The following is a 25,330-nucleotide window of genomic DNA, read 5'->3' as shown; positions in this document are numbered from 1 at the left end:
TTCTATGGTGCTTCTGGCTGGTTACTAGGGTGGATGCTATGGTATTTCAGGCCGTTACTAAGACTATCCTGGTGCTTGGTGGGTACTACAGCTGTTATGTTATTTGTATGGGCTTCTATGGTGTTTCTTGCTGGTTACTATGGTGGGATACTATGGTATTTCAAGTGGTTTCTAGGTTGTTGCTATGGTGTCCCTGGTTCTTTCAAAGGTAGGTCAGATGGGTGTTATATCATGTGTTTGCTAAAGGTGTTTCTAAGGTGCTTCTTGCTGGTTACTAGGGTGGTTGCCAAGATGTCCCAGGTGGTTGCTATGTAATTTCAGTGGTTTGCTAGTGTTTCATGCTGGTTCTTAAGTAGACTGCTATGATGCTAAGGTGATTCTAGTAGGTTGCTAAGCTATTTCAGGTGGTTGCTAAGGTATTTAGCTAGTTCAGTGCTGGTGACGCTGCACTTTGCACTAGGTGGTCAGTCGAGGTCTGGAGGTTCTGCGAGTGGAACGTTCCTGGTGGTCAAAGATTTACAAGCTGGAGAGCATAACGCTAGCACTCGCATTCGTCACGAGAAAGCAGTCACATGGTTAGACAGGTAGATGGTTTATTGGTGCGTTTATGGGATCAGCAGGAAGTCATGTGGTGTGATAACGCGACAGGGTCAGGGACATTCGCCATCGGTGGACAGGACAGTTGTCCCAAAGTACCTTCCCACCAAGCTAGGAGTTAGCCACAATCAAGCTATTTAATTCACTAATTATCAATTAATAATTGAAAAAGAATAATTCAGCACAAAGAAATGATTAGCGTCTGAGGTTTGTTTTACCCTGGAGCTACGAGGCTAACGTAGCGGACATCTACAATGCTACCTGGACAGGATCTGTCCAAATCCATCATGTAAAACTAGCCCAAATAAGCTTCAATTTGGTTAGCATTATGCTAACTTAATGCGTAAACCCAGTTAGTCAACATTTCTACACAACATTACCTCATATTCTAATGTATTTAGTGATAAAGTTAGCTTTATGTTTTTTTTCTGCTAACTGTTAGCTTAGTTACGTGACGTTGACTTGGTAACTTAGTACCACTACGCTGCCTTAGCAAGGTGAACATCGCAGTAAAAATTGCTGAGGTAACATGCTAGCATAGCCAGATGTATAACTAAGGTAACTTTAGCCTAGCATTGTACAAGGCGGTAACTGTTAGCTTCGATTAGCCAAGACGCCAAACACGTCATGGCTACTTGACTAGCTACGGGTAAGGAGAGAGGACAATTCTCCCAGTTTCTTTGATTTCTTGAAAATATCAGACGACATTTCAAACACACTGAGGGGAAAAAGTGTGTTCGGCGTCGGTAGCCGGTAGTTAGCATTGTGCTAGCTGCATGTTTCTTTGCAATTTGTCCATTTTCACAGATAATTTTGGAAATAATGTGAACGTATTCCCAAAATTTTAATATCTAGCGATGTAGTTTCGACAACACCGATACATGGGAATTTTCTGCTAGTTTCTGCTACGTCAGCTACGTTAGCCTCGTAAAACTGACGATTGTCTAGCCCATCTGTTGAAACTGAACTGGAACGCTGTTGCCATCATCAGTGTCGAGCTTCAGCTGCCAAGACGCCACCTTCCATTCAGATGAGCAGTTCCTGATATCTGCAATGACGTTATGTAGCAAATGTAGCAAAACCGCTAAAGAGGAACTAGGCTAATTTCCGAAACTACACACTTCCCCGAATATTTAGGGAAGGCAATTAAACAATTTCCTCTACGAATAAACATTTGGAGATAAATAAATGCTGGTGTTGCTCATTTAAAAAGGTAGCGATGTCGTTGGGAAGCCATTACAACTTATTAGCCTAGCATCTAAAACACCTGAGTACCACGTCAAAGGTCAAAGCTTTAAGAACAGTCTTTGGTTACGGTGGACGAGAGCTGAGGAGAAAGACGGATGCAGGAAACAAGAACATCAGTTACATTTCTCGGATACCGAACCGGAAAAAACACCCAGATGCGAATGAAGTTATGCTAGCTGTAGCTAGCCAGCCATGTTAAATAAATCTCCCCTCGTATGCAGTCGGTCAGCCAAGACACATTCGGTGTATGAAGTTCGCTTCTGTAGTGCTAGGTAGCTAACAAGTAGCAGAAACTCACAGCTAGCTACAAATTAGCACGAAGCTAACCACACGTTTATATTATCACAGACTACATGAATAGTCTCGCTAATGTGCTTTCTGACACAGTATCGCTCACTGTTGTCTTTCTAGAATGTATAAAAGTATAGTACATAGCTAAGGACACGTTAGCTACACCTCCAAACATTAGCTCCATTAGCCTCGTAGCTCGAGCTCAAACCTAAATAAGCCATTTTCAACCCCCGAAAAACCAAAACACATCTCGGAAAAGGGTGAAAACTTGAACGTACGTAAGACAAGCTGTTTAGCATTTGCAATTGTAGCATTGTGCTACCTGCACTGAGTCAATCAATTTTGTTCATTTGTAAATATAGACGTAGAGAGTCAAAAACGTAATGGTTTAGTTGCTCAGTTCGGACGATGCTAATTCGCAAGTTGCAAGTTTCTGCTATTTGTTAGCTTCATTAGCTTCGTAGCTCGAACGCAAAACTAAAGAAGCCAAACTTCAGACACCGAACACGTCTTAATCTTTCGACTACACTTAAGGTGAGACGGGAAATCCTGTAAGCTTGTAAATTCTTAAATCTGTAGCCACTGTTACACAAAAATAACGGTATTAGCATGCATCGCACACCCAAATGTGCTAACTGACTAGCAAAAACAGCAAAAAAAGGGGCTAAAAGAGGCGTTTTTCTCTCAGAAAAGTGTGTACGAACTGTTCACAGAATTAAAACATTAAAATACAGCGGAAATGACGGAAGGAAGTGAAGGAAAAACAACAACAAAAACAAAACAAACAGTGAATTTAACAAACCTCTCCGACCGAGAGACTAAAGTGTGCGTTTCTACCCATTTAACAGGTATCAAAATAGCCATGACGGGCAGCCGCCATCAACAAGAAGTGTCCAAACTATTCTGAAGTAAAAACCTTGAATTTCCAACTTTCAAAGCAGCCCAACAGAGGTTTTGTCCATTTAGCGAAGCTAAACTAGCATGCTAGCAAAGACGATTGTAGCTACAGCACTGGCCTGATGAAATTTCTTAATTTCAAAATTGTTCAAAACAGTTTATCTGGGCAGTGCGTGAGTTTTTGCTAGTAAAACACACAACAACTTCACAATAAACAACAACAAAAACAACAACAACCTTTTATTGAATAGAAAGTGTCGTGTATTTCTGTCAGACAGGTCAGTTGTAGCCATGTAGGTTGCTGGTTAAAAGCACTCGGGCCGTGCTAATTAGCTTCTCCTCCAGCCGATGTACGAATTTGTAAAACTTTACAACCTCATTTAAAACGATTAAAACGATTGTTTTAGCAAAAATAACAAACAACGAAATCACCACATTAGCTACAAAGCTAATGTAGCCAACAAATAATGGAAGCGTATGGACACCACGCAGTTAGCATTAGCCTAGCTAATCAAGGGTCTCTCACAAGTTGCTTGCGTTCGTTTCCACGAATGATGGTGCGCGTACGTTAAGTGGGCGGGGCTTATGGTAAGTAAGCATTAAGGGACTGCACTTTTCAATACCCATTTTTCAGGGTTCTTGTAAGTTGCCATGGTTCTACATTAGAACCATAGTCTTTTTTTTAAAGAGCGTAGATTGTCCAATAGGGTTCTGCCTAGTCAAAGAACCTCCTTCGGTACTACAAAGAACCCTTACCAAAAAGGGCATTAGCATTAGCACGAAAAAAAAAGTCCATTTTAAATAACGAATGTTATTTAAGCTAATTTATGCTGATAAACAAACACTCACTGTCCAGATAAACAAATTTACATATCGCTGTTTCCCACCCCACCCCCCTCCTCAGGTAGGCTGAGACTCTCGCTCTACACCCCCATTACCGGACGAGGACCTTATTGGGCTGCTTTGCAGTACAGTGTACAGTGTGGGCGGGACTGACGCTACCGGGTCCTCAGCATTAGACCCAGTGAGAGGAGAGGATAGAAGGACAGAGAGGGAGAGAGGAGGTGAACCAGTGCTGTTCTGGTCAAGCCCTTGTTTTTTTTTTTTTTGTTTTTTTTCTCGGTCGTGTCCGTTTTTGCTGTCCGTCCGTCCGTCCACCCGTCACTGATGGGCGGCTGCTTGGCTCTTCTCTTCGTCCTCCCTACGCTTCAAGGCCTCGATCACCGCCATCTCCTTGGCTTCTTTCTTCTGATTCCTCGCCTCGAAAAGCAGCCTGAGGGGACAGAGGACGTTACTGTGGCAGCATTTAAAGGGGCGATACGCAATATTTCTCCTTCTTGTTTATGTGTTGGATTCGTTTTCTCTCTGCTGACGATATTGTTTAACTCACGAAAAAAACAGTCACCACTCATGTTTACCTTACGGTTACATCACTATTTTACTGTGTTTAGCCCTTGGAATTAAACATGTTTTTTTTTTTTTTTAGTGATCGTGCCTTTAAAGCGTAAACATGTAAATATCTCTGTTCTGATTGGCTTAAGGAGGACACACACACACACACACACCTGTTCTCGATTATTCTCTGCACAATGTCGTCGGTCGTGAGGCCATTCTCGCTGTCGATGATACGGAAGATTCCTCTCTTTTTCGGCTCCTGTTTACAGCATTGACACCAATAAATAACAAACAAGATATGCATGGACAAAAGTATTGGGACACCTGCTCATTCACTGTTTCTTCTGAAATCAAGGGCATTAAAAAAAAAAAAAAAAAAAAAAAAAAAAAAGAGAGATTCTCCTGCTTTTGTTGGAGTAACCGTCTCTACTGCCTTTCTAATAGATTTTGGAGGCACATTGCTGTGAGGATTTGATTGCATTCATCCCAAACATCCATCATTCCAGAAAGCAAAAAATTTGCACATCTGTGTGAGCAACGGGGGCGACGTCTAGCAGCTGAATAATGCATTCATTAGAAGGGGTGTCCACAAACATTTGTTGGACAAACTCACAGCGTAGGGGTCGGCGCCGTCCTTGTCCGGGAACACCTCCGTCTGACCGTGACACACCAGGTCCACCTGCGGGATGACAGCACGTCAATCAAACGCTTACAACTGAGGAAGACTGTAGAGCGTGAAGGCTTTCAGAGGCGCCGAGCGTCTGACTGCACCTTAAAATGATCCAGGAGGTCGCTGTGCACGGCGTACGGGGCCCCGATCACGACTTCCGACACATACTGAGAGAGAGAGAGAGAGAGAGCGAGAGAGAGTCAGGAACAGATGAAGAGCATTATACAAGTCAGAGTTATTGTTTTATTAGCTATGAGGCTAATGCCGCTAATTAGTAATGAAAGTTTAAGTACACCGATTAGCACGATGCTAACTGCAGGCCTTAGTCATCCTCACACTCTCCGCACTTCTATCCATAAACATGGATAACTGGATTACCCAATGCTTATTGGTGACCACAAGCTTCCATTACTTGTTAGTTACATTAAGCGGGGTGTGTGTGTGTGTGTGTGTGTGTGTGCTGGTTCTAATTAAGACGACGGTACAAAACAGCTCGTCTCGAACACTGTTTTCTTCTTCTCCATGACTGCACCTCTCTCAGGACACTGGTCCATAGTCCTATGGGGTGTGTGTGTGTGTGTGTGTGTGTGTGTGTGTGTGTGTGTGTGTGTGTGTGATGAAAAAGGACAGAAACATTGAGTAACACACGGCCGAAAGAGATAATGGGTAGGAATATGTGATGTGTCCTGAAGGCTGGAGGAGACGGTGCAGATTAACTGCATATTATTCAGGACTTTTGATAAATAATTCAGTGAATACTACAAATCAATCCGTACCACCTATGAATCATTCAGTGTATGCTATGAATCAATCAGTACCACCTATGAATCATTCAGTGTATACTACGAATCATTCAGTGTATACTATGAATCATTTAGTTCCTCCTATGAATCATTCACTACCAGCTAGGAGTTATTCAGTGTATACTATTATTTATTCAGCGAAAACCATGAATCATTAAGTACCACTTCTAAATCATTCAGTGTATACTACGAATCATTCAGTACCACCTAAAAATCATTCAGTACCACCTATGAATCATTTTATACCTACTATGAATCATTCAGTACCATCTATAAATCATTTAGTGTATACTACAAATCATTCAGTACCACCTATGAATCATTTTATACCTACTATGAATCATTCAGTACCATCTATAAATCATTTAGTGTATACTACAAATCATTCAGTACCTACTAGGAGTCATTCAGTGTATACTATGAATCATTCAGTACCACCTACAAATAATTCAGTGTATACCATGAATCATTCAGTACCACCTATAAATCATTCAGTGTATACTATGAATCATTTAGTTCCTCCTACGAATCATTCACTACCACCTAGGAATCATTCAGTGTATACTATTATTTATTCAGCGCATACTATGAATCATTCAGTGTATACTATGAATCAGTCAGTGCTTACTATGAATCATTCACTATATACTACGAATCATTCAATACCACCTATGAATCATTCATTACCTACAACAAATGATCCACTAACCACTATGAATCATTCAGGACTTGATTCAGTACCTGCTATGACCCATTATTATTCAGAACCGACTACAATTGATTCAGTACTTATCTATGCTACCCTCTATAAATCAATTAGTACCTACTACAAATGATTCACTAACCACTATGAATCATTCCTTACCATGTCTATTATTCAGAACCTCCTACAACTGATTCACTACTAACTATGAATCATTACTGTGAAACTAATGAATAATGAACTAATGAATTAATTTATGAATGAATGTGTAAAATAATCATATACAGCCTGTGAACAGTGTGTGTGTGTGTGTGTGTGTGTGTGTGTGTGTGTGTATATGGACTGCTGTAACTCACCCGGCAGGCCAGCACACTCAGGGTTCTCTCATGGATGTTCATGATGGGGTAGTTCTTCCCTTTGTAGCGATTCACTTCCTGTAACGAATACCACAGGCCTGTCAATCATTACTCCACAGACAGCTCTGCTGCCTGCGAGCTACGTCAGCCTCACAGCTCCAGCGCAAAACCGAGGTAAGAGGGAGAAGTGTGTGAAGGTGAAACTGCGGAGGTCATCATAATAAACAAGCTAGCGTAACCTCAGACCACAGACTGCACGCTCCTCCAACAGGCAGGCCCTCGTGTGTGTGTGTGTGTGTGTGTGTGTGTGTGTGTGTGTGTGTGTGTGTGTGTGTGTGTGTGTGTGTGTGTGTACCAGTGCTGGACCCTCTTTAGCAGCTCTGGGAGGCTTTTATCTGAGGTGGAATTCATGTGGAGGCGAAACACGGCCAGAAACATCCAGAGACTGAGAAAGGAATGAGCCATAATCTCACTTACAGCCTAGTTATGTCTGCTAAACCTAAAACACATGTGCCCTCCTGGAGCCCTGCAGGCAGCCAAACAGGAGTCTAGAGGGGTGTGTGTGTGTGTGTGTGTGTGTGTGTGTGTGTGTGTGTGTGTGTGTGTTGTTTTTGTAATAAATTCTATGAGAATATGGTTTTCGAAGTACTTGGATTTCAACAGCGGTTAAAGAACGCTGAACGAAGGAGGCAGATTTACCATTCAAACGGCTAACTGGACACGTCCGAGTCCAAATACCACCATCAGACCCAAGACAAGTCCGAGTCCAAGACAAGTCAGAGTACAAATACCATCAGACCCAAAGGCAAGGCAGAGTCCAAATACTATGAAGTCCAAGTACAACTGCTGTCCACCAGAGACCAAAACAAGACACAATACAAACACAATCAGACCTAAGACAGGCCCCCAAGTACAAATACCATCAGACCCAAGACAAGTCCGAGTCCAAGACATGTCTGAGGACAAATACCATCAGAACCAAGACAAGTCTGAGTCCAAGACATGTCTGAGGACAAATACCATCAGAACCAAGACAAGTCTGAGTCCAAGACAAGTCTGAGGACAAATACCATCAGAACCAAGACAAGTCTGAGTCCAAGACATGTCTGAGGACAAATACCATCAGAACCAAGACAAGTCTGAGTCCAAGACAAGTCTGAGTCCAAGACATGTCTGAGGACAAATACCATCAGAACCAAGACAAGTCTGAGTCCAAGACAAGTCTGAGTCCAAGACATGTCTGAGGACAAATACCATCAGAACCAAGACAAGTCTGAGTCCAAGACATGTCTGAGGACAAATACCATCAGAACCAAGACAAGTCTGAGTCCAAGACATGTCTGAGGACAAATACCATCAGAACCAAGACAAGTCTGAGTCCAAGACAAGCCTGAGTCAAAGACGTGTCCGAGTACAAATACAATCGGACCCAAGACAAGTCTGAGGACAAATACCATCAGACCCAAGACAAGTCAAAGTCCAAGACGTGTCCGAGTACAAATACAATCAGACCCAAGACAAGTCTGAGTCCAAGACGTGTCCAAGTCCAAGTCAAGTCTGAGTACAAATAATATCAAACCTATGGTGTCCAATTACAGGTTCTATCAATTCCGAGACAAGCCCGACTCCAAATGCTAAAGTCCAAGACCAGCCAGAGTTCAAATACAGTTAAGGGCAAGTCCGAGTCCAAGAAAAGTCTGAGAACAAATAATACCAAATCTACAGAGTCCAAGGTCAACCTAAAGTACTGCCAATAGAATAGGACCCTCTGGATTAGATTAACCTGATGACCCTATTGGCTCCATGCTGCCTAATAATGCCAGGAGTGGGCTAGAGGGGTATAAAGCCCCCCAGCATTGAGGGGCAGAGCATACCAGTCCACAGGTCTGTTATGCTGACCAACCTGTGTGTGTGTGTGTGTGTGTGTGTTTTTTCACACACCTGATCAAAGTGCAGTCCCACGATGACGTACGGCCTCTCGGCCTGTTTGAACACGGTCTCCAGGAAGTCCACATGGCCAATGTCTAACAGACAGAGAGAGTCAAGGCTAAACACTGAATGGACACACACACACACACACACACACACACACACAGCAGCTTATTGAGGAGTTCTGCTCGGTGGAACACCCTCAAGACGGTCAACAAGCAAACGGACTCGGACAGGAGGATACGGAAGAGGTCGAAGGCCCCGGCGACGTAGATGATGGTGTCTCCAGGCAGGGGCTCTTTCCCTGAGGCGAACTGGATGATCTTCTGAGACGTCTGGAGGAACTGAGACACTCCCGTCCAGGGACTGTGGCCTTTAGGACCCTGAGGAGGGAAAAAAAAAAGGAGCAAATGGTTTATTTCACACTATTCAAATCACACCACATATGGACAAAAGTATTGGGACACCTGCTCATTCATTTCAGAGTTTCCTATGAAATCAAGACTAATAAAAAGAGTCAATCCTGCTTTTGTTGAACTAACTGACTCTACCGTCCAGAGATTTTGGAGGAGGAGCATTGCTGTGAGGATTTGATTGACTGCATTCAGCGATATACCCCTCTAGCCCACGTCTGGCATTGGTAGGCAGCATGGAGCCAATAGCTAGCGTCCTATTCTATTGGCAGTGCTTCTCTACAGGGTCAAGACAAGCTGCGTGTGCATTTGCACATCTGTGTCAGCAGTGGGTGCAATTTCAAATAGCTGAATGCGTTTATTACAGTGGGGTGTCCACAAACTTTTGGACATGTAGTGTACACGCAGGTACTGAGCGACCTCTGGTGGCCACTTTGAGTCATCATCCAAACTCACCTTCCCAAAGTTGTCTGCATGCTGCTGGTAGTCCGAGTTATCCTGAGAGAGAGAGAGAGAGAGAGAAAGAGAGAGAGAGAGAGAGAGAGAGAGAGAGAGAGAGAGAGAGAGAGATAAAAGGGAAATACAGCAATGAGCCAAAACATTATGACCACTCAGATTACGCAAGTAACTTATACTTATTTATTTATTTTTATTATTTATTTATTACAGACACACACACACACACACAGACACACACACACACACACGCCTGTTACTCACCATGTTGGTGTGATGAGCTTTTGTCATCAGCAACATACGGCCCACAAGGTCTGTGGTTGACACACCCTGAGTGCGCCGACACTCCCTGCAGAACACACACACACACACACACACACACACACACACACACACACACACACACACACACACGATTAAAAACCAAACACACTTCAGGCGTGGCCCATTCTCAGCCCACTACATGCACACCTGTGTGTGTGTGTGTGTGTGCTGTGCCCTCACCTGTACCGCTCCATACGCTTGACCTCTTCATACGTGTCTTTCCCGTCCACTGTTAGCGTGATGTCATCTGATAAAACACACACACACACACACACACACACACAAGACTGTGGTCAAACAGAGCTGCTCATCATGGTAAAGTGGGCGCAAAGGAAGAGGGACTTCCCCTGTGGTCATAGGATGCCCTGCCCGGGACAGCAAATGACCGGAGGCTCTAACTGGGGCATCAAAAGGGCCTGAATAGGACTTGCCCCGACTGGGGCTTAGGACAGATCGGGACAGCACAGACGGGAGCGCCTCGTTCGGGACAGCACAGACGGGAGCGCCTCGTTCGGGACAGCACAGACGGGAGCGCCTCGTTCGGGACAGCACAGAGGCTTAAGGCTGAACAGGTTGAAATTTGGAAGCATGTCCACACAGAACCCGAGTTACAACAGGCTTCGGGAAACACCCGCTAATTAACACGCATTCCCGGTTCAGCTGGTTCACAGCCTCGATTCTCCACCCCCAGCCACCCGACACGCTGACCTGCACCAGCCAATCAGAACTGAGATTTTAGTGGCTGCGGCACACTAGACAGTCTAAGTGTGGGCGGAGCCTCTGAGGCTAACTAGTAGGAGCGTGGTTTCGGGCGAGTGCGGCTGATTGACGCGTGCAGTGCTAACGTGGCGATTGGACGGGATCGGGCGAGGGCTTTAATCGGGTCGGCGGGCCCTCGGGGGCCGTGGCTCCGGCTCACCTCCGTGCACGCAGAAATCGCAGTTGTATTTGTCGAGCGTCTCCAGCGTGGTGACGTAGGGAGCGCCCTCTACGATCTCGTCCACCCACTTTATCGCCCGGACCATCTTGTAGCGCTCCTCCTGGGTGAACACCGGCGGGCCTTTGTGCTTGGCTATCTCCTCTGAGAGAGAGACACAGAGACATATAGAGAGAGAGAGAGAGAGAGAGAGTGTTAAACCATTACAACACCTATAGGACTCACTCACTCACTCACCACCCAGGTGTGGAGAAGCCACGCCCACACACCTGTGGGACTTCCCTTACCGTCTGTGTGAACTCCCACCACCAGGTAATCTCCCATGGCCTTGGCCTGCCGCAGCTGGTTGGAGTGACCGTAGTGGACCATGTCATAGCTGAGAGAGCGAGAGAGAGAGAGAGAGAGAGAGAGAGAGAGATAAACAACACACTCAAATACCCACGATGCCTTGCTGTTTCCTCATCTGCCCTACCCTGGACATTATGTTCACTATGCGGGATATTAATAGCACCTCGCAGTCGGAGAGACGGGCAGATCCAGGAGACTAGCGTCCGGAGACTAAACTTAGGGTCAGTCCGGGACGCCCTCACAGGGACGGGACGAGGCCTTTCTGGTGCTCCACCAGTTCCACCAGTTGGGTCTACCAGCCCAGGAGCACTGCACCCCATCAAACAGCCCTCAGAGGAGATAAAGCCCCGTTAGCTAGCTAGCTAGCTAGCCAGCCAGACACCTGCTCTACAGGTGTGACAAGGGTCCGACACGGTTCCTCCTCAATCATCATCATCATCATCATGTGATCATCTTGTTTTGGGTCAGGAGGAGGGTTCGGATATCTGTGGGTAGAACCTTCAGCTGCAATGCTCAATGCTGTGTGTGTGTGTGTGTGTGTGTGTCCACTAACCCTCCCCAGATGGAGGCCGGTCCACTAATCCTCCCAGAAAGGTAACTACAGGTCACAGGTCTCCTCTCAGTGATCCTACTGGCTGTCTAGCTTGGTGGAGAACCTCCACCAGAACTGCTGCAGAACCTCCACCAGCACACTGTGGAACCGTTCCTCCTCTGACTATTATTACTATTACTATTATTATTATTATTATTATACAGTATCATCTCTGAGTAACAGGGACATAAAGAACGAGAGCTACACCACATGTCCAAAACTTTGTGGACACCTTATCTGGAGCAGATCAACCTGATGACCCTATTGGCTCCATGCTGCCAGGCGTGGGCTAGTATAGAGGGGTATGAAGCCCCCTGCACTGAGGAGCTGTGGAGCAGTGGAACGATGGTGGTGGTGGAGCTCCATCCAGTACTTTTAGATGGGATGAGTTGGGGAGTTGGGGACGATGATGATGATGATGATGAGGAGGAGGAGGAGGAGATGGGGACCTCAATGACTCTAGATTTTGTCACTGAATACAATCAATCAAATCCTCACAGCAATGCTCCAACTTCAAAGATCTAGTAGAAAGTCTTCTTCTCTGGACAGTAGAGACAGTGACTCCAACAGAAGCAGGACCAGCTCTTTAATACCCTTGAGAAGGTGTCCCAATACTTTTGTCCATGTAGTGTATCCACAGAGACCGGGACCTCCCACTTCAGAGGATCTGTCAAGTTAGCTTAGCCGCTAGCTAGCTATGCTAGCCAAGCGCTGTGTGTGTGTGTGTGTGTGTGTGTGTGTGTGTGTGTGACGGTCGGAAGTCCGGGGGGGATTCAGCTACCGGCTTCAAATCCAGTTTATGTTCTGAATAATCCGTGTTCTAGATAACTGTGTTCTAGATAGCCCGCTGGGCAGCAGGAGAACCCGCCGCCGCCGCGCTGTTTGAAACTCACCAGCCGTCGCACCAGACCCGCACCGCGCGCTTCCTCTTCTCCGCCGCGCGCTCGCGCGCCTCTCCGCCGTTGTCGCTGGGCGCGTGGTGGCCGTTCTTCAACATTTCTGGACGACGAGGAGAACCGAGACAGTGCGCGCGCAGAGATCCGGCCGGTGTGTGAGCGTAGGTGCGGTGCCTGTTCGCCGACCTGTAAAGGGCTCGCGTCGCCGTGCCCACGCGCCTCCTTTCGCTGAGAACAGAAACAGCGTCATGACGTCAGTGCTGGACCGGGAGAGGGCGCGCTCCTTTCCGGAGCGCTCATGACTACACCCTGCGCCCTACACCCTGCGCCCTGCGCCCTACACCCTGCGCCCTGCGCCCTACACCCTGCGCCCTACACCCTACACCCTACACCCTACACCCTACACCCTGCGCCCTACACCCTGCGCCCTACACCCTACACCCTGCGCCCTACACCCTGCGCCCTACACCCTGCGCCCTGCGCCCTACACCTTGCGCCCTACACCCTACACCCTACACCCTGCGCCCTACACCCTGCGCCCTACACCCTACACCCTACACCCTACACCCTGCGCCCTACACCCTGCGCCCTACACCCTACACCCTGCGCCTTACACCCTACACCCTGCGCCCTACACCCTACACCCTACACCCTGCGCCCTACACCCTGCGCCCTGCGCCCTACACCCTGCGCCCTACACCCTGCGCCCTACACCCTACACCCTGCGCCCTACACCCTACACCCTACACCCTGCGCCCTGCGCCCTACACCCTACACCCTGCGCCCTACACCCTGCGCCCTACACCCTACACCCTGCGCCCTACACCCTACACCCTACACCCTACACCCTGCGCCCTGCGCCCTACACCCTACACCCTACACCCTGCGCCCTACACCCTACACATGTCCCAGTGCTTGCCCTAAGCCCTAAGACCCTCCTTAACAACAACAACAACAATAATAATAATAATAATAATAATAATAATAATCATCATCATCATCATAATCAATACAGCAAAACTAGATGTTGCTTTGGTGTTGCTAGGTGGTTGTTAGAGTACTTTGGGTGGTTGCTGCGGTACACCACATGGTTGGTGCACTCCTTTCCTTTTGAGTAATAATAATAATAATAATAATAAACAATACCGCAAAATATGTTGCTTTGGTGTTGCTGGGTGGTTGTTATAGTGGTAATTCAGGGGGTTGCTAAGATGTTGCTAAGTGAATGCTCTGGTGTATGTACTCCTAGGTGGTTTCTATGATATCTAGTTTAGTTGCCAGTGCGGTTGCTAGAGTAATTTGGGTGGTTGCTGCGGTACACCACATGGTTGGTGCACTTCTTTCCTTTTAAATAATAATAATAATAATAATAATAATAATAATAATAAACAATACAATAAAAAATGTTGCTAGGTGGTTGTTGTGGTATTTCAGGTGGTTGCAGGTCGATACTAAGATGTTGCTAAGTAGATACTATGGTGCTTTTAATGCACTCCTAGGTGGTTTCTATGATATCCCACATAGTTGCCAGTGCGGTTGCTAGGGTATATTGTGTGGTTGCTGTGGTACACCACGTGATTGGTTTGGCGTTAATTAAGTTTTTGCTTCATTGGGAAATAAGTAGGGTGTAGACGTTAACGAACCTTTGAATCGGTTCATACGTTGAAAATAACCGGTTCAGAGGAACGATTCTTTTCTGAATCGGACATCACTACTGCCTCGGTATCAGACTTTTGTGTAATTCTGAATAGATTAAATAGTAAAGAGTTTATAAACCGTTTTAGTCTCGTTTTAATCTTTAATGATGGTTAAGTTAGAGCGGTTCAATCAGATCTGGCTCAGCATCTCATGAATCTTTGATTCAGTCCGATCAATTTATTGACGAACGATTCATTGAAGAATCGGTCATCACTACTGCAGCTGTATCAGACTATAATGTAACTTTATATTAATTTATATTAAATAAGTTCATATTTAAAAGGTTATAACAGTGTTAGTTCAGTGCTGGTCCCAATGAAGGTTCAGTAGGAGCGGTTTATTCAGCTCTCGTGAACAATTGAATCGGTTCTACTGATTCACTGAAAAGAGCCGCTTCAGACGATTCAGAGTTCGTGAATGAATCAGACATGTATCAGACTGAACTTATTAGACTAATATTGAGAATTAATTTTATAAAAATAACATATTTTATATATTTTTATATATATTAGAGCCGCGAGCGCTCAGCCTCTCGTGGAAAACGCGCGAGCTCAGACCGCTGAGGAGAAGTTAGCTAGCCGGCTAGGCTAGCCCCAGCTAGTCTCACTAATCTCTCTTTTTCTGGGATATTTTAGCAAACATTCTGCAAATTAGGTGTCATTTGTTATTTTAGTAATTAAATTAACTTCAAATAACACGAACAACTCATTAATAACCTCACAAATATTGCTAAACATGTAGCTATAGCTAATTTAGCTACGTGTGTCTAATGCTAATAGCTAACAGCTAACAGTTCGATTAAGTTATGAACTTAGCTAGATAATAAATTCTATACTTTCTTTATTTAATAAAGTCGCTTTATTTCTTATTACAGTCATAATTCTGAAGCTGATATTTGAGGGGAAAAGTGCAACATAATTTTGGTTTAATTAATAAAAATTTTATAATATTAATAATCATGATTCTAATACTCTAAACAGCTGCTGTGAGTATGCTTCAACATCATATTTGAAATATTGTCTCAAATATGTGATATTTTTAATTTTATTTATTTAAGTTCAGAGTTTGTGGCTTATTCAACTGTGCAATTCCAAGTAAGTCCACTAGGTGGAGCTGTATAACCGCACAGCCCCGTCTACTGAGTCCTAGAGCTGGAGGTGTCTCAGTTGTACAGGGACAGGGTTGTGGGTTCGATACCCGGGCTCGACAAGCTGCCAGCGTTGGTCCCTTGAGCAAGACCCTCCCCCCCTCTCTGCTCCCCGGATCACTGCAGGGCGGGATTGAAGGTGGAGGCCAGGTTCCACCTGTGTCCGACACTAATGGTGAATCAGACAGTTGTGGGGTCTAATAATTTGAGAATTTCACTTTTGAGAATTTCACCTGATTGGCTGATTTCCATCGCAGGAGACGATGAAGCAGCCGTAAAAGAGGAAGCCCCCGGGCCGAGGCGAGGTAACGGACGCAGAGCGAACTTCTTGAACATGAAACGTTTATTTTGCAGAGCAGGGCACCGACTGCATGGCATTTTGATACAGTGATGGCATAACCACATATTTCATCTCTCACTCAGTGACCTGAGAGTTTAGTACGTTTACCTGAGGTTCTAACATGTTCTTTCGATATTCGCTATCATAAATATAGAAAACAAACTCTTATATTTATAGAAAAATATCTTTTTCATCAGCGTCTTCTATGGCGTACCACAGATCTGTGGAAAATAAATAACCCTTCTACGTCACAGTGCTCAAGTTACAGTGGTAAACATTGGAGAAGAAAAAGAAAATCGTAATTTTTTAGAAACGTCGTGGCAGCTCTGGCTAAGAACTATGGCTTTCAGTGATGATCTGGTGATTTGCAGGCCGTCTGGGTGGAGAACAACATCCAAAAGTTCAGGTCCGGTCAGGAAGCACTCTGGTTTTCCCGCTGCCTTCAGTGTCGTTTGCCACTGGAAAAAAAGACAGAGTAATGAGGTGAGCTGATTTTTGTGTTTTTCACCATTTTCTCAGGTGTGTTAAGGCCAAGGAAATCACCAATCCTCAAAAATGTGGACAATCCCAAATCAATCCTCCATTTCCTCACAGAAAACGTTTTGAATTCAGTGCTTGGACCCCTGAGCATCAGTGCTTGGACCCCTGATAATTGCCACTTTTGGTGCCTGGACGAAAAACCAAGAGGATCCTGATTGCCTCTGCCTGGTTGCTAACACCTCGTCATATCGAGCATCACAGAGTCAAGGTACTGCTCTAAGATCACCTCTCATCACCTTAAGTGAACCTAGCTGATCCCAGATCAGCTTTCCTAAGCCGAGAAGGGTATAAATGACGAGTCCCCAGAACGTCTATGCCACAGTCTATGAATTACACCATAAGCGGCGATCATCAGGGGTGCAAGCACTCCACATCTTCATGTAGAGTTCCAGCAGAAGGGATCTGAATATCCTGTGGGGTCTAATATACCTAATCTAATAAACCTAATACTTAGAGGAGCTTAGAGGGGTATAAAGCCCCCCCCCCAGCATTGAGCTGTGGAGCCGTAGGACTAAGAGTGTTCTCTGGAATGATGGACGGAGCTCCATCCAGTACTTTTGGGATGATCATCCAACATCCTGCCCTCTCTAACGCTCTTGTTGCTAAATACAATCAAATCCTCACAGCAATGCTCCGTCCTCCAAAACCTAGTACGAAATCCTTCTTCTTCTCTGGACAGTAGAGTGAACAATTACTCCATTACTCTTTTTAATACCCTTGATTCTAGAAGAAACAGGGAATGAGAAGGTGTCCAAATACTTTTGCCCATATATTGATAATGGCTGTTACTTAATCGCCCGAAATATTGGGTACAGTTTTGAATGTGCAGAGATGTTATGAGCGTTACCTCGTCCCTGATGACTGGCTCATGACCCACTGTAGGTATTCCTTGGCGGCCATACTGTCTAGCACCTTGTTGACGTCACTGGTGAAGCTCCCGTCCACGTGTCTCCTGCGTATCGTGTCTGCGCCTCGCTTCCGAGCACCTCTGAGCATGTGCAGAACACAACATGGCCATATAGTCAGAGCCACCGAGCAGAGGCTACACCTGTGTGGCTACACCTGTACTGTAAGCACACTGAGATACACTGGCTAGTAGAGGTCAAAGGTTCCGAGTTTGCCGGGCTGGTGCTTGTTTTTTTGTTTTTTTGACATATCACATAACTCACATGCACGGTTCACTGATGATCCAGCATGAAATTAAAAAAATATGAATGATAAATTATGCAAATGAGCTGATGAGGTGAGCGTTTTCACACCTGTAGCTGTTTTACGTGGTTTGGTTTGGTTTGTTTTCACACAGGAAAAAATCCACTGCATCCAAGTGCACCAGAACATGCCACAGCAAACCGCGTGAGACCATTCTCTCTGCTGATTGGTCAGACAGGCCTGCCTGGGGCGGAGCTAGGAAGTAAATACAGGAAGTAGGTCCTGTGTTCTGGACTAAACCACCTCCTCTCAAGGGTCTCGGTGCGGTTGCATTGGTACACATCCGAGTCTGATTGCTGTGTTCACACCTGCCCAAACGGACCGAACCAAACCAAACCAGAGTCTGATTTAACCAGATTAGAAAGTGCAGGTGAGAAAACGCCCTAAATCTGTGTGTTGTTGTGGAGCTCTTTAAGCCACGCCCACAAATGTGTTGTATTGTTGGGACGTTAGACAAGCTTTACAGACCGCAAGTGACGAAATCCTGTTAAATGGAATGAGAAACTGTAGCGCAGACCTCAGCTTTTAGACAACCTGGATTCAAGCTTGAACCATTAATGTTAACTCTGGATGCTTGTTAGGTACATTTCCCACAATGCCGTACTGCCAATCGCTTTGTCCTGCAGTTTACCAAGCCGCCGTCGCAGCAGTGGGGGCGTATAGCAGGTGGAGGTTAGGTGCACCTTAACCATGAACATTAAGGGAGAAGGAGGGAGGAGCAAGCAAAGGACCAAAACCCCTCCTAGCACAGCCTAAACACCACCAGTATGACCAGAACCCCTCCCAGCACAGCCAAATACCTCCCAGTACGACCAAAACCCCTCCTAGCACAGCCTAAACACCACCAGTATGACCAGAACCCCTCCCAGCACAGCCAAATACCTCCCAGTACGACCAAAACCCCTCCTAGCACAGCCTAAACACCACCAGTATGACCAGAACCCCTCCCAGCACAGCCAAATACCTCCCAGTACGACCAAAACCCCTCCTAGCACAGCCTAAACACCACCAGTATGACCAGAACCCCTCCCAGCACAGCCAAATACCTCCCAGTACGACCAAAACCCCTCCTAGCACAGCCTAAACACCACCAGTATGACCAGAACCCCTCCCAGCACAGCCAAATACCTCCCAGTACGACCAAAACCCCTCCCAGTACAACTAAAATCCTTCCCAGCACAAGCTAAAGGCCTCCTAGTACCACCAAAACCCCACCGGTTTGACCAGAATCAGTCCCAGCACAACCAAAACCAACCTACACTCCTCCCATTACAACATAAATCCCTCCCAGTATGACCCCCCAAGTACAACCTAAACCCCTCCCCTTATAACAACCCCTCCCCTTACAACCAAAACCCCTCCCAGCACGACCTAACCCCCTTCTAGCACAACCTAAACCCCTCCCCTTACAACATAAATCCCTCCCAGTATGACCTAACCCCCTTCTAGCACAACCTAAACCCCTCCCAGTACAACCAGAACTCTTCCCCTTACAACCTAAACCCCTCCCACTGCAACCTACACCCCTCCCATTACAACATAAATCCCTCCTAGTATGACCCCTCCCAGTACAACCAGAACTCTTCCCCTTAAAACCTAAACCCCTCCCAGCGCAACATAACCCCCCCATTACAACCTAAACCCCTCCCAGAACAAGCTAAAGGCCTCCTAGTACCACTAAAACCCCACCAGTTTGACCAGAATCAGTCCCAGCACAACCAACCCCCCTCCTAGTACAACCAAACCCCTCCCCTTACAACCAAAACCCCTCCCAGCACGACCTAACCCCATTCTAGCACAACCTAAACCCCTCCCAGTACAACCAGAACCCTTAAAACCTAAATCCCTCCTATTAAAACCGAACCCCCTCCCAGCGCAACCTAACCCCCTCCCATTAAAAAATAAAACCCTCCCAGCACAACCTAAACCCCTCCCATTAAAAAATAAAACCCTCCCAGCACAACCTAAACCCCTCCCATTAAAAAATAAAACCCTCCCAGCACAACCTAAACCCCTCCCATTAAAAAATAAAACCCTCCCAGCACAACCTAAACCCCTCCCATTAAAACCGAACCCCCTCCCAGCGCAACCTAAAACCCTCCAATTAAAACCGAACCCCCTCCCAGCGCAACCTAAAACCCTCCAATTAAAACCGAACCCCCTCCCAGCACAACTAAAATCCTTCCCAGCACAAGCTAAAGGCCTCCTAGTACCACCAAAACCCCACCAGTTTGACCAGAATCAGTCCCAGCACAACCAAAACCAACCTACACCCCTCCCATTACAACATAAATCCCTCCCAGTATGACCCCCCAAGTACAACCTAAACCCCTCCCCTTATAACAACCCCTCCCCTTACAACCAAAACCCCTCCCAGCACGACCTAACCCCCTTCTAGCACAACCTAAACCCCTCCCAGTACAACCAGAACTCTTCCCCTTACAACCTAAACCCCTCCCACTGCAACATAACCCCCCCATTACAACCTAAACCCCTCCCACTGCAACTTAACCCCTCCAATTAAAAAATAAAACCCTCCCAGCACAACCTAAACCCCTCCCAGTACAACCAGAACTCATCCCCTTACAACCTAAACCCCTCCCAGTACAACCAGAACTCTTCCCCTTACAACCTAAACCCCTCCCAGTACAACCAGAACTCTTCCCCTTACAACCTAAACCCCTCCCACTGCAACCTAACCCCTCCTATTAAAAAAATAAAACCCTCCCAGCACAACCTAAACCCCTCCCAGTACAACCAGAACTCTTCCCCTTACAACCTAAACCCCTCCCAGTACAACCAGAACTCTTCCCTTTACAACCTAAATCCCTCCCATTAAAACCGAACCCCCTCCCAGCTCAACCTAAACCCCTCCCAGCTCAACCTAAACCCCTCCCATTAAAACCTAAACTCCTCCCAGTACAACCAGAACTGCAGTAACATGTGGCTGAAGTCCACATCCGGATACCGTCCCGATTCTAGTCCCATGAGGTGAGCAGGGGTGAACAGGGAGTGACATAAGCTTGGGCTGGAGGCGGAGCTACAGTCTCAGCTTTTTAGTTTGGAACAGGAGTCTTACCCAGTCTTCTGTAAAGCTTGTCCAGTCCAGCAACCAGTATTTTGTGGGCGGGGCATAGATAAGTCAGTGCAGAGGTAGCACAGTGCTGGAGAATAGTGTGTGTGAGAACCCCCAAAACCCAAAAGAGAACCCAGAAGCCATAAAACCCAAAAGAGAAGCCAGGAGCATTCCTGCATTCTTGCGTAAGCGTCATGTTTGAGGGAAAGCTCCCAAAGCCAGAGACTCGCAAACCCCAAGAAGAGATCAGTAGCAGAAACTGGAGAAGGCCAGTAACACAGCGCACAGGTTTATTAGCACGGGTAAGTTTCAGCAGGGTTAGGACAGAGTCGTTAAAAAGATTCAGGCTGGAGCAAAACGAACAAACCAAGCAGAAGGTTAGGTTTATTTGGTGAGGAGTATTGCGCTCTCTCTCTCTCTCTCTCTCTAATATATTTCCTCTCTATGTCTCTCTGCTCTCTCCGTAAGGCACTGTTGGTGAGGAACGGGCGACGATGGGGATGCCTACTCTTGTTTGGGCTGTCCGTTCTTTAGCCAGGCGATGAAGTCTTTAGCTGCCTGGTCCTGCAGGTAGGCGCTGACATCGCTGGTGTAGGTGCCGTCGGCGTGGCGCCGGACCGGGCTGCTGCGGAGACGAGGAGGAGGAGGAAGAGATGGTGCGTGAAATCAGGTACCAGTTACGTTTCAGATGTGACCAATCACACATTCAGCGTTTCATGAGGGCACAAAGGGTAAAACACACAGCATGTCAACCACTAAAACTCCTTGGCAACATCCCCCATAAATAAAACTAAGTGGGGGCCACAAGTTAGACCCATTTAGTAAGCTGTGGGAATAAGATCCTAAGTTGTGGCCATGACTTAGTAAGACAAGATCTTGTTCCCACACCTTACTAAGTCGTGGCCACAAATTGGTTTTATTGATGTGTTACTAGCTTACTCAATAAGTCTGCAGGCTAATCGTTTATAGATTATGACAGTAAGTAGAAATGTACGAAGCTGATGACTCTGCATCCCCCAAACTATGCACCTGTTAACCCTTTGAAGCGCCATCAAACAATTGGCAGAATTGATCAATAAAAAAATCTCATTAAAGAACGCTTTTATTATTATATATAATTTTAAATATATATATATTATATTTATAATAATATAATATTTTATATTTATAAGGACTTTTTTATTTGATCAGAAATATATTCCTCAAAGCAGCTGGTTTCTAAACAAACTCAAACAAATGGCACACAGAACTCTGATGAGGATCTGATTAATTTGTAAATAAAATAATTTTAAATATTATTTTTTTTATAAAATGTTTTTTATTTATGTAATCAATACACATTTAATTAATTGCATATATATTATTGGTATTATTTATATATTATTTAATGATAATTTAGGTTTGTTACTTGAATTATCACACTGATGTTGCAATGGTCTCAAAAAAAAATGTTTCAAATATGATAAATGAGGATTTAAATTATGTAAAAAAAAAAAGAAAAAAAAAGTAATATTGCAGTCTAAGAGTAAACCTGGGGAGTGAAGTCCTACAATTAAGACAGGTTACTTTCATCATATATATTTTTTTCATAAATATTTCTTGAACATTAACTCTACCAACTAATTCACGCGTAGTATTTGGAGATTGCCTCTTTAACCCATTTAAAAATCAGTATCCGTGTATCTCTGTGCAGCACCGTAATTTCTATTGCCGTATAAACGATCCACTGGGCTGCCTTTATTGTTGGATGCGCTGTATTTTTATTCCTTATTACTGTTTTATTTAATTAGTACAAATAAAATACCAGTGTGTTATTTCCACACAGTACATATAGCTATATTTCTAAGTTTAAAAATGTAGGCTGCATTTGTTAGATCACAAATCGAAAACCATTCAACAGCGCAAAAAAAAGGAACTTTTAGTTTACTTGATTTAAACAGAAGTGGTTTAAGTGGTTGCAAATGAATAGAAAATGGAGTGAGCTGAACATAATCTTTTACCAAACCTAATTAACGTGTTAGTAATTCTGTGCAGATTTGTTCTGTGCCTCTTTTTTTTACAGAACAGTAAATGAGAGATTAAGAAATTGCGTTATTAAGCGAGAAAACAGAATAATACACGCAACAAACCCAACTAATTCTGAACACGAAATCAAAGCTGTTGCCATCATGGTTGCGGAATTAGACTTGTTCATTGAAAATTAGGACCACCAAATGCAACAATGGAGACTGAGAGATTTCTGGTGTCCGATTAAACTGAAAATGATCTATGATCTGAAACTAAAATTTGAAGAAGTCATCAGAAATCTTAAAGATTTTCATCGGGATTGGAAGTAATTATGTCTGTTCCACAAAGGCTTTCATTTGTATTACATATGTGTAAAAAAAAGAATAAATCATGGTGAATATTCAAATAAAACACTCCAAAATATATAACTACATGTTATATATATACACACACAATATAAAATATTCATGTTTATCAGGATTGGAAGTAAGGCTTAAATTTATATCGCATATCTGTGTTTTAATTAAAAAAAAAACATGATAAATGGTCCCAAAAAGAGATCTCTTCACATTAAATTTAAATACAAGTTCATTACAACTGTTTGCTTCTCTATAAAACTACTGTTATATAATATTATATATGTATATATATATATTTGCAAATGTGCCTAAATGAATTAAAAAATGCCTTTTACATTCGAAACACAGAAGCCCTCCGCTGTCCGTCTGCACTCACCCGCTTCTCTTGGAGTTCATCAGCCACTGAACGAAGTCCTGCGCCCGCTGTGTCTCCAGATATTTGCTGTAGTCGTTGGAGAAGGTGCCCTCCGAATGCCTCTTCACCAGCGGGAAATCTTTCCTCTCCTCCCAAACCCGTGCTTCTGTCTCTGAGCTGCAGACACACCCGCCGTCGTTATACGAGAGCTCACAGAGAAGACCATTGCAGACGAATTCTAACCGTTAAAGACTGCCTCTAGGATCCTCAGGGCGTCGGAAAAGGTTCCGTATTTCTTTTATTATTACTGTTCATTAATCCTGCACTGAAAGTTCGATTTTTTCAAATCTGCCCTGATTTCTTAACATTTGATAGATTCGACATTTTCACGAGTGTAAAACCTCTCTCTCTGACTCACCTTGTGGCATCTTGTAGGGGCAGCTCCAGGCTGCTGTGGATGAAGACGAGAAGCAGGAGAAGTCCAGCGAAGAAGTGCGTGCCTTTCATCTTTCTACCTGCGTCACACAGAGACAGAACAGAGTGAAGCCAAGCGCCTTACTATCAGCCTGATGCTCTTCACCAAACAACACATCTCCTGCTCTGAGGTCAGTTGTCCACCCTAACCCTGCGCTACACCAGCCCACAAGTCTGGATGGGTCCAGACTGCGTGTAGGAGGAGTGTGTAGAAGCTCCCCGCCACTCACCGGTGCGCCGACGAGTGTGTGTGTGTGTGTTTACGAGCTCCTTTGACTCCCTTCTGCTGCTCTCGCCCGTCTCTTTCTGGCCTTTTCACTTTCGGCCTCCCTCTCTTATAGTGGTGTCAGACAGATGGACCAGCCCTGACAGCAGCCCACCCCCCTCATTCACACACACACACACACGCTATACGTGCGGCAGTGCACGCGTTAAAACTCATTCATTAGTACCAATCCATTACCCAGCCGGGTGAAACCGCAGCTTTGTGTTTGTTTAGAGGAGGAAGACGCAGCGGAGATAAGAGGTGTCTTTAAGAGGTGTTGGAAAGCAGGATGCCATCCTGGCAAATAAAGAGAGAGAAAAACAAGATGAAGTGCTACTGTAGAGCCCCGCCGAGGGGCAATCAGCACTTTACACTGCACTGAGGCAGGACCTTATCGTCCTGCGTAGGGAACGTCGCGCCGATACGGAAATTTCCGGGACGGTTATTTGATTATTAACCGGTCAGCGTGGACCATCCGCAAAAAGCAAGCACACAGTAACTTAACGTGACTTAACTAACGTAAAGTACAGATTTTAAATAATAAATTGTATGAAAATATGTCAGAGTTTAGTATATATAGAGATATTTCTTCATATAAAATTATATAACTTTATATGAAATATTAACAATAGAAGAATTTAATAAATTAACCCCTCAATATATTGCAAATGCACTTACAGTAGTGTCTAAAAATGATGTTCTTTTACAGTTAATTAAATAAATGCAAGGTAGAATGTATTTTCTGTTGTTTTTCAAAAATAAATTTTATATAAATTAAACTGAACTGATTAACCCTTCACTGCCATACTTGTATTGCGAATGTACTTACATTACATAGTGTAAAAATTATTAAATAAATATTATTTACTACACTATTTAAAAATGTACTTTCTGCATTTAAAACATTATTTTAGAAAGTATATCATTATATAAAACAATATATTTTAAATAATCCTAGATAAAAAAACGAGTAAATTAGCTCTGAAGTTTATACTCAAACCAAAA

General features: G+C 44.7%; 2 protein-coding genes across 2 annotated transcripts; both read right to left on the bottom strand.

Annotated features, from left to right (window-relative positions):
* Positions 1-576: 576 nt before the first annotated feature.
* Positions 577-13,083, bottom strand: pcyt2 (phosphate cytidylyltransferase 2, ethanolamine). Its single transcript, XM_072671582.1, has 13 exons — positions 12,853-13,083; positions 11,307-11,395; positions 11,002-11,163; positions 10,263-10,329; positions 10,023-10,107; positions 9,759-9,800; positions 9,134-9,272; positions 8,902-8,984; positions 6,961-7,038; positions 5,200-5,265; positions 5,042-5,107; positions 4,599-4,687; positions 577-4,306 (listed from the first exon to the last, which is right to left on the bottom strand). The coding sequence occupies exons 1-13, from the start codon at positions 12,954-12,956 to the stop codon at positions 4,195-4,197; spliced, it is 1,182 nt and encodes a 393-aa protein (XP_072527683.1). The 5' UTR covers positions 12,957-13,083; the 3' UTR covers positions 577-4,194.
* A 3,161-nt stretch (positions 13,084-16,244) lies between these two features.
* gcga (glucagon a) lies at positions 16,245-24,351 on the bottom strand. Its single transcript, XM_072671462.1, has 6 exons — positions 24,291-24,351; positions 24,005-24,101; positions 23,608-23,763; positions 21,374-21,490; positions 17,428-17,568; positions 16,245-16,498 (listed from the first exon to the last, which is right to left on the bottom strand). Exons 2-6 carry the CDS (start codon positions 24,091-24,093, stop codon positions 16,483-16,485), a joined length of 519 nt encoding a protein of 172 aa, XP_072527563.1. The 5' UTR covers positions 24,094-24,101; positions 24,291-24,351; the 3' UTR covers positions 16,245-16,482.
* Positions 24,352-25,330: the final 979 nt, after the last annotated feature.

The sequence above is a fragment of the Salminus brasiliensis genome, chromosome 25 (genome assembly GCF_030463535.1).
Source record: "Salminus brasiliensis chromosome 25, fSalBra1.hap2, whole genome shotgun sequence".
Taxonomy (NCBI): Eukaryota; Metazoa; Chordata; class Actinopteri; order Characiformes; family Bryconidae; genus Salminus; species Salminus brasiliensis.
This window is presented reverse-complemented; position numbering and strand designations above follow the sequence as displayed.